We start from the raw sequence: 10300 nt of genomic DNA, 5'->3' as shown, positions 1-10300 counted from the left end.
GTGTCTATGTCTCAAGAGCGAGCTGGCTTATGTGTTTACATGTATAGTGTCTTCATGTTTTGACGTTATTCATGTGATGCTTGTGTGCTGAAGGCATCACTATGCTTCAGCCGAAGTCCCTAACAGATTGGTAAACAGTAGGTGTCGACCATCTTTGTTCTGGGCTGGTACCGATTATAAGACATCAAGAAGACTGAAAACTGATAATTAAAGCAAACAGTCTTTAAAAACAGTATTTGACTGGCATTCACATAGTGTGTTCCGGTCTACACACTACTTCCTATCCAAAGGGTCTTACAGTATTTCTACATTCAGCCAGTCCCACACACTCATGGAATAGACAGCGAAACCAATTTTGGGTTCAACGTCTTGCCCAAGCATACTTCGACGTGCTGCCAGGACATCCAGTTGTGGAACCACCAACGTTGTGATTTGTATGCCAGCCTTGATGAGTAAAAAACTTAATGAGTAATATCTTTACTAAATAGAAACAAATCTAAGAATTGGACTGCTTACATTTCAGCTACTGTAGAAAGTCCTGACTGGAGGACGAGTTATGGAGTGTGGCATCGCTCGTGTTACCGGCAGAACGTACACGTGCTTGGTATGCACGGCTCTGTTGCACAGACTGAATACTTGGCGGTGGAGAGGATGGGATTCTGCAGATCTTCTCTCTTTCTGGCAGGAGTGTTTTAGTCAAGCTGCAAAGAGTCCATTCCATACGTGTCAGGCGGTGTTGTGTTTCTGGGGCATTCCCTCCATTTTCCCCCTCCTCCTCTTCCAACAGCGCGGCTCTAATCCTGTGTGGGATATCTGTGCCACCCACCACCAACGCACCCTTCAGCACACCGTCACCAGCAGGACCCCTTCTCAAAGTCTGGGAGCTGAGGAGGCATTCAGTCACAAAGGTACTCTTCACATTTTCTAGGACTGTATCAAGAAACAGCTCCTGAACATCTACGTTGATACATTGTTCAGGTATAGTTCAATCTTTCAAGTTTCATTCAAGTTTCATTCCAAACTCGTGAAAAGCAACTTTGGGTCTCCCATCTTGTCATATACTGATAGGTGGAAACTGAAGGTAGGGTCAGCCACCATCACAAAGCTTCCGTTTTTGATGACTTCAGAAAAAGCGACTCAAAGATTTACCTCTCTTACAAAAAGAACCTTTAAACTCTCTAATTTATAGGTAATCTGTCTATATCCCACTTGTTAATGGTAATGTCTGCAGGTGCACTAAATCAAAGTCAGCTTCAAACAAAGTGCTTGTTGGATTTCCAACAGTGGAATCGTGGCTACATCGAACAGTTTTTTAAGTTCTCTGGAAGAAATATCACATTTCTACTCATTTTCAGGAGCAAGTGGCCAGTTTGAGTTTGAACTTCTCTCTCTTTCTTTGAGTAGTACCTGTTCAAAACAATTGTTATCCCCATTTGTAGTCTTTGGTTCAAGACTACCAAGACACACAGAAGACAGACAAGAACAAGGCTATGAGCTTTTTTTTATGTGTGTCCAATCTGAACACCTTTGTCTTTGGACGTGGGGTACAGCTTGATTCATTTAAAGCACTGAGGCCTTGAATCACTCCCTCACATCCATCCCCTCAGCAATACTGCTGATCAGTGAAAGCTTCTTCATGTCGATGACAGAGTCTGTAGTCTTTGGTATTCCACTGGTTGTTGGGTGGTTGGATGGATGCACAAGCTTGTAGCAAGACAAGTTGAATGGCTGCCCAAGCACAGAAAGGTTAATTGGTGTTAGAGTTTAATGTCCAAAAAGTACTACTCAGTGAAGATGTGGAGGGATGTCAGTGATCCTGTAACATCCAAGTACTCAACAACAAAACAGGGTTGTCACAAGAGCTTTGATCCCCTGAGATGATGCAAGCGCAGGGGCAGTCAAAACCCCAATAATAACCACTACCTTTGAAAATTGTTTGCAAGAGAGTGAAATTGCATCAAAGGTCTCTCCACAGCAGGAGGGTACAGTGTGGGAACAGGGTCAAAGTATCCAGCATCACAAGTTTTGCAGAATCCATCAAGCCTGACCTTCACAAAGAAGGTCCTGGACAGGATACCCGCCAAGCTCTGTTCAGCAGTCACCTAATCCGAGGAGTGGGCCACTCTAATTCAACCCTGGTGCCCAGCGGTTGGCTCTGCCCTGCCCTCCTCTCCTTCCTTTTCCATTCACAATGGTGAACCTCCTTCCAGTAACCCAAACCTTCTTACCCCAATGACTCCTTCACCTCAGCACACAATAGGCCCCGTTCAGCCCTCCTGCCCTCAGTCCCACTTCATAATGCAATGGGGCAGATCGGGGGCAGCTCAGAATACCAACTGCACTGCGAGGTTCTGTTTACACAACAAGGTGCTAGGTGTGGTCGATACAATTCATCTGCATACACCTCCCAACCTCGGTCTGACCCTGCATCTCCGAGCTCAGTGACGGCCATGTGCTTGAACTTCTTGAACTTGAAACTGCAGGGGACTATTGAGGACGGCTTTCTTTAGCCTCAATGGTCAAGAAATGTAATATATAGACTACATGTCAAAGGGAAATTTGTAAGATATGTTCAGAATTTTAGTTTAAACCATTAAAAAATTAACTAACATTACCAGTTTTCCTGCAGTGTGACGAAAAAACAAGACACCCATGTACTGCATTGCTGAGAGTCTACTGAAGTTAGCATGCTCACCAGCTAGCTTCACCTCAGCCTTTCTCATAATACCATCAAGTCAAATTTTCCCCCTCTATCTTGCTCTTTTTGGTCTCCACTAACTGCTGGGGGAAATCTATCCCTGCTAAATGCATATCATGATCATGTCTATTATTTGGTGCTAAGAAACTAGTGTACAGTTGGTTTGTCAGGACTTCTGTAGCTGCCTGTTGGTGGAAGGGTGTTGATGAGAGTAGTGGGACTGACAATACAGAGTTCATGGGCCATGAACACCAAACTGAGCTGAAAGACACCAAAACACATTAAAGGTAATTGTTCAACCAAATCGGCTGAATAATTATTCACAACTTAAATTTGTGCAAGCCATGGATATGTTGAAACATTGTGTTCAGTTTTCAGTTCTATGTTGCTTCTGGTGTGGTTAGGTTTAAGCACTTGGACAGGATTTAGGAAAAGGTCACATTTTGTTTTTGCCTGATTCTGTACACACACGGCTAAAAATGTCACTGTGTCTCGTAAAAAATATCTGATTTTGTTGCCTTGAGTAACAAGGCTGGAAAATGTCCCTGCATCTCATCAAATATATCCAGTGGTTTCCTGCTTACAAATGTCAAAACAGCATCTCTCACAGTCATCTCGCTAGCCATCACACCATCCGGTCCCCTTCTCCATTGGACATGAGAGTCAGCTCATATACGTGTAATCAGAACAGGATACAAGAAGTGTTGGTATGATGCATAAATGTACAAATTAAGCGTGTCCATGGTTTGCAGAAATGTACAATGCCAACATTTAATTCTTCTGACTTCTTCACACACAAATATTGGCTGACTAAAGTGGCTTAAGGTTTGACCGCCAAAGTCAAGAGAAGAAAGGTGCGTTATCATTCCCTATCATGTTTTCTGTTCCTAATGAATTGTAAATGCTAGAAATCAGGTGTTATCAGCCCATCTTGATCTTTCCCACTTCTCCATCTTCGACATTTCCCAAAACACAGACTTGAGATCTGGACGCTCCCCTGGCCCAGTAGGTCACATGTAACTGTTGATTCTTGTGTCCGTCTTTGTGCGACGCTCTCTTTCACAGGTTGGTTAAGAGTATGCGTCCATTTACACAACAAGACGTGGGAGGTATAAAAGAAGGCTCCACAGAGAGCCTCGGTGCTGCTTAATGGGAGCCCGGGGCCTGCCCTCAGTCCTGGAGCCTTTCACACATCTTGCTCCCTGCCTCTCCAATTACTTCCACTGTCCTCTGGCAACAAAGACCCAACTGACTGCCCTCTCCTTCCCAGACCCTATCAGTGTGGATCCACCTGAGATTTCCCCCTCGCTATCTCTCCAGCATCTATGGAAATCAAGTGTCTTGTATAACCCTTGTAAATGAGGCTGTACCTAATTAAAAAAGGGGGTACACAGAGTCTCCAAAGTGACTCATGTTAATTCTGTAACTCTACCTACCACACAGCTTGAAAAGCGAGGTTTCAGACTGTGTGTGTTTCTGTTTTTTGTCCATAAATGCCCCAGAGTAAGACTGAAGTACTTTGGTGAGCTTGTGTGCCCAGGTGCCCTGAGCTTTAACTGCACTGAGTGAACCCTGGCAGAGGATTTACCACAATTGAGGCCTCATCCAAAGGCAGAGTCTGAAGTCCTCAGACTTGGGGAGAAAATACACTGTCGATTATTAGAGGAACTATCTACAAATGATTTAAAATGCTGCTTCAGATGATGAAGGAAAAATTCAAATTCAAATGTCCTTGTTCTAAATAGATGAAGGCCACAGTGTTCCCCCCAAATTCTCCACCCAAAGACACATTTTATCATCATTTGGCAGTTTGCAGGTGTTAATGACAGATCCTGCCCAAAGGCTCGACACTCATCTTGCATGAGAGCCTCTCTTTGTACCAAACATTCCTCATCTCCTGCATTTAAAGCAGCAATTCTCTTCCCCTCCATCATTTCCACATCTCTGACCTCCCTCTCCCCCTTCTTCCATATTGCTCTGTTTCCACTCCCTCTCTCCCTCAGATTCCTATGCTGTCCCTCCCCTCCATTTCCCTCTCCTCCACCTCCACCTACCCCCTTCCCCAAACACTGATCTCAGATTAAGTTGAACACTATCCCAGGTAAAGTTTGCACCTGCTTCTTGAGCTCCTTCCACAGCTTAAACAGGTGCTTTTTGAATCTCCAGGAGGACATTACCATTCACCTTTTGGATTGTTGTTGCTTCTGCTGATAATCCCGTGGAGCTGGAATTGGACTCTAATTCTATCAGGACATCCAGTTCCTCTACACTCCTTGTCATCACATCAGCAGCTATCACCTGCACTGCCTCATTGTACTCCCTCCATCACCACCAACACCTCCACTCTCTGGATGGTCCTCTGCTGGATGAGACCCTGCTGTGTGGAGGTTGCCAGGTTAGACTATTGAGGTGCTAGATGTCCATCTTCTGACGGCAGGTGAGTGCATCATTTCATACTCGTTAGGCTTGTAACTTTCTAATGCTGCAAAACAAGGTCAGATAATATTTGGGGCATAATAGGTTGTGTTAAGGTCTAATACAATTGTTTATATCTAAAAAAGGTTGCTTTTGTGCTTCATTTTTAGGGCTCACAAACCCCTCAAACAAAGCTTCTGACCCCTCATCACAGGTTATGGTCAAATAATGACTTCTCACATTGTTTTATGTAAAAAAAAAAAAGAAAAATGCATATATTTCTTTTTAAATCAACCTAATATTTATCAACATTAATCACCTTGGGACCAAACCCTAAATTAGGAACCACTGGTAAACTTTAACTTGGTAGATTTTCACTGACGTTACATCATATCATAATTCTTAAAGAAAGCATTTGAATGTAAATTCATTACTTATCGTTTAACAATTTACTTTATCATCACATATTTTTACATGCACACCTTAATATTGGTCTGACCTCATTTTCAAGGCTCAAATGTAAAAGACAGGACATTAAATGTACCATAAATTAACTTTTGATAAAGGATGTGTCTTACTTGATATGATAAAAGTTGTCTCTCCGTGTGTGACCCCACAGATACTCATGTTAAAGTGTCTTGTTCATCTTTTAGGACCCGGGGGCTTTATCTTAATCGCCTCGCTAAAAGGCATCAAGTTAACGCCAGTCAGATAAGATGGTGAGCCACAAGAGTCAAAAGAGCAATTGTGGTAATCTTTCTGTTGACAATGTCTGATTTGAGGCCGATGACATGAGGGCAGACCTCTGTCAGCAGTGCTCACTAACCTTGGCACACCTGAACACAATTTACCATCAAGCTGAATAGAATTCACACATTAGAGAGATTTGAGGGAAGTATTCATCTGGAATCACATACCTCAGCAGATGCGCATCAACAGTATTGTTTTCAGGACAGTAAAAGTTGTGGGTGTTTAGATAGAGATTCTGGTTTATTGGTTCACCAGGACCCTGATTGAAACACCATGCACCCTACTGCCTCTGCTCATTGAAATCAAAAAGTACATATTGAACATTTTTATTCAAGTTGGCCACTATATTCACATTTAGGAGGCCAAAACTACATAGACATAGTGTAACATATTCTCACCAACAAAAACATGAACTTAAACTTCACCCTCACTGAAGTTTGTCCTGCAACAAATATTAAAATTTTAACGTAGAACCTTAAAATAATTATATCTGGTGTTTAAAAAACAAGAGACATTGCAGATATACCAAAGGCCAGATGGCCGCTGCATTAGACTCAGACTGTTAAATCACAGTGTAACTTTTCCCTACGATTCTGATACAGTGCTTTATGAGTGGTAGTTTCTCTAGTAAATACATCAACCTCTTTATCTTCCTCCAAGGTCTGCTACTGCTCTTCTCGAGGTCACTTATCCTCCGATGCTGCTCTTTGCTGCCAGTGTTTCTGGCTGTGGCAGAGTAGACAGGCTGAGTGTCAGAAGGCCCAGCAGTCCAACAAGATTTTTAGATAGAAGAAGGTGAAAAAAAAGGCGAGTTCAACTGATAGGTGCCTATTTAAAATCTGACAGACATCTTTGTTGCCCTGGTGGTCCACTTGACAATAAGAGTTAGGAAGGGCCAGAATGAACTTACTGTTTAATCACACCACAAATGAGACAATAATTACCTAGCTAGCGTGCTGTTTTCTAAATATAAGTTGGCAGGGCAGCCCGACGGCTGCTCACCTTGCGGTTACTCGACCTGTCTGCTCTGCCTGGCCCAGACACACACTGGCAGTAAAGAGCCGCTCCAGAGAACAAGTGAGTCAAAGAGGAGCAGCAGACCAGGAAGGAGGCCGAAGTGGTCGGTGTGTTTACCAGAGAAACAACAGCTCATTATCCATTGTATCAGAATGGACGCACTCATGTTACATTGAGTTAGCAGTATGACTCAAGCATGAAGCAACCAATGAAGGCAACCAATCGTCATTTTTAATTTCTTGCCCAAAAATTGACAAATTACATCTGGTGACAAATCCAAAGCTGCAGAATGAAAGTCAGAACAATATCTGTGGTTGATAAGTCCAAAATAACACAAAAACAGGAGAATGCAGATTGAAAATGTAAGAATGGTTGACAAAGTCTATGGTACCCAGGAGGGACCAGTTTCAGTTTTCCAGGTAGTTGGCAGGGATGTTTGAATTAACCGAAGGCAAAATCAATACTTCTAAAGTTTCACTCTTTTTCATTAAACAATTAACTTTAAATGCTGCATGGTGATTGTAAATTCTGCCAACTTGGCTCTATACTCTACTTTGCCAATGGGAAACATGCCAAGCCAGGCACTGAACAGCCCCAAAGGGCCACTGCAAGGACCTTGGCAATTCAAACCTACTCACTTAAAGCCATTAGTGCCCCAGTGTTTATGCTCCTCTCCCTTTAGCCAACAAGGCATGGATTGCTCCCAAATAGGAGTGGTAATGAGGTCCTAAGCAGCCTTGCGGCTTCAGACACAGAGACGCTGGGCCAGTTTGGTCAGCTGCAGGGAAACGAGGCACAGAGAGTCCCGTAGTCCACTGCTGCTGGCTCACATGGGACTGTAAGGCAAATGTGATCCTGAAACATTGTTCTGGCATGCATAATAGGGTCTTTTCAGGGCTTCTCAGGGGAGACCTGGGAGCCTGATCTTAAAGAAGGATCGTGACGTTGGTTTGACGGTTTTCCCTCCTCTCTACTTCTGACTAACGGCTGTGTTTATGGGAAGTTGTCCTATGACTCAAGTCTACCTTTCCATTAGTTTTAAGACAATGCAACACTCGCTCAGACAGGATTTATCAATGTGAAAAGAAGTGGTAACATAATGAGAAAATGAATCACACGATAATTACTTGATAAGATCTCTCAACTTATTTGCTTTGTTTTTCAGAATGGTCAGGCCAGGCTGTCCAGTCATTCTGCTCCAACTCTTCAGCATCTTTATACGGACAGGAGGTATGGTGCTGATTATGGATTATGTTATCCTCTGCATCAAATAATTCATTTTTTAGGGTTGGGAAAGGTCAATTTAATTAGTTTTTCTTCATTATTCTCCTTTTAGCTACTACTCAGGATATCTTGTATCCATATGGACCCGGCCATAGGGATCTAGAAACCCCAAAGATGGATGATGGAAGTTCACCTGAAATTACTTTGCTTATTCCCTTCATTTTCTTCAATATCCCCTACCGTTCCATCTACGTAAGCCTTGATCAAGACTCGCATTATTATTGCACAGAACCTCAGCTCATAAAATTATCCACAACTCTTATACTGATGGAAAGTGTGATGAAGTTTTATATGGCAAGTTTTTACTCCCTTAAAATCAAGGGTCTAAGGATACTGGTCACTATTTCGATTCGAACGCCCACTGAGGCCATATGATTGTGATTTTAGGCTCTATAAATAAAATATATTGATTTTGATTTATATTGATTTATAGCTCACTCTCAGACCAAACTTTTGCAGCATTCTCCTATACTACTGAAATAGATTGGGACTTGTTATAAAAAATGTTTAAAAAAAAAAAAAAAAAAGAACATAAAGTGGTTCAATACATTTCATTTGGCCTGAACCCAGCCTTGAAATTCCCTGAGATTTCAAACTGATTTGAAAAGACATTATTTACCCCTTTTTAAGCTGAAATTTTCACTATAGCAGCTAAGCTACGAGCGTTAGCATGCACTGCATCTGATGTGAGTCTACAAGTTCAACTGTATGTCGAAGGTGTAAATACCTTCTTCTGAAATCAGTTTGGAATATTTTGGCTTCTGTAGACTTCAATTATGTCATAGCTTACAGCTCGTAAGGCACCAATTTATGTTTTTTTCTATTATTCATTAGCTGTAACCTTATTTTGCTGTCAAGCTCCAGAAATGTTTTTGTTGACTATGACACTTAATCCAGCTCTCCATCAGCATTGGGGTTAATAGATTATGACTGAATTTTCATTTCTGGGGTGAACTGTTCCTTTGTAATAATTTATTGCATTGTTTAATTGTTGATTATTTCTGAAGTATAACCCTGTCTGTTCTTTTCACAGGTCAACAACAATGGTGTGGTGTCCTTCCACGTGCAGGTTAGCCAGTTCACACCAGAAGCTTTCCCTCTGAGTGACAGCAGATCATTTATTGCTCCACTTTGGGCCGATGTGCACAATGGCATCCGCGGAGATGTGTACTACCGAGAGTCCACTGAACCGGGAATACTGGAACGGGCAACACAAGATGTCCGGAAGTACTTCAAAAACATGCCCACCTTTACAGCCACCTGGGTCTTTATTGCAACATGGCACCAGGTCACCTTCTATGGAGGAAGTCAGACAACCCCGGTAAAGTCTAAACTTTGCTTAAAATATCTTGTACACCCAAATCAATTGAACCATGATTAGTGAGGGATACAAAAAAGTTAATATTGTCATCACTTTGATTTGATATTAATATTTTTCTAAAGTGGTTTACAGATCTACAGAATATATATATATATATATATATATATATATATATATATATATATATATATATATATATATATATATATATATATATATATATATATATGATTTAGACACTTGCCTTGTCCCATTTCTGTGTACGTTAGAATGAGACTTTTCTGTATTTTTCGCATTGTAAAACTATTTCAATCCTCTTGTTTGATTAAAAGGTGAACACATTCCAAACTGTACTAATCTCAGATGGCATGGCGTACTTCAGTATGTTCAACTATGGAGAAATCACGTGGAGCACAGGAACAGCCAGTGGTGGAGATCCATTAACAGGACTGGGTGGAACGACGGCTCAGGTAATCTCACAGTGATTCCAAGATCATTCAAGAAAAATCATTATTGAAGTTACATAATAAACATTTCATCTCATGTACCTCACGCCTTTCCCCTTTTCAGTCAGGTTTTAATGGTGGAGACATTGGTCACTTCTTCAACCTGCCAGGATCACGGTCTAATGATGTCGTGAACATTGAACAGACAACCAATGTGAATATCCCTGGGCGCTGGTTCTTCCGTGTTGACACTGAACTGATAGATCCTGCCAATGGCTGCAGCTACAATGGCAAGTTTTTCTTTTGCAAAGCAGCTATATTATCTTTAGTTAAGTAATCAAATCATTCAAATACTAAAAACCTGCTGTA

General features: G+C 41.7%; 1 protein-coding gene across 3 annotated transcripts in view; it reads left to right on the top strand.

The window, feature by feature from the left end:
- The first annotated feature begins 787 nt into the window (after positions 1-787).
- tecta (tectorin alpha) overlaps positions 788-10300 on the top strand; it is a 28946-nt gene continuing 19433 nt past the window's right edge. For all 3 annotated transcript variants that reach the window (XR_005078486.1, XM_037119043.1, XM_037119042.1), the window contains exons 1-7: positions 788-908; positions 4865-5135; positions 8046-8110; positions 8217-8356; positions 9198-9485; positions 9818-9955; positions 10056-10221. Coding sequence is in view for 2 of the 3 variants with exons in the window: in XM_037119043.1 (XP_036974938.1) it covers positions 8047-8110; positions 8217-8356; positions 9198-9485; positions 9818-9955; positions 10056-10221 (796 nt within the window). In the remaining variant the exon portion in view is untranslated. The remainder of the gene's footprint in view (positions 909-4864; positions 5136-8045; positions 8111-8216; positions 8357-9197; positions 9486-9817; positions 9956-10055; positions 10222-10300) is intronic.

Source organism: Acanthopagrus latus, chromosome 13 (genome assembly GCF_904848185.1).
Source record: "Acanthopagrus latus isolate v.2019 chromosome 13, fAcaLat1.1, whole genome shotgun sequence".
Taxonomy (NCBI): Eukaryota; Metazoa; Chordata; class Actinopteri; order Spariformes; family Sparidae; genus Acanthopagrus; species Acanthopagrus latus.
This window is presented reverse-complemented; position numbering and strand designations above follow the sequence as displayed.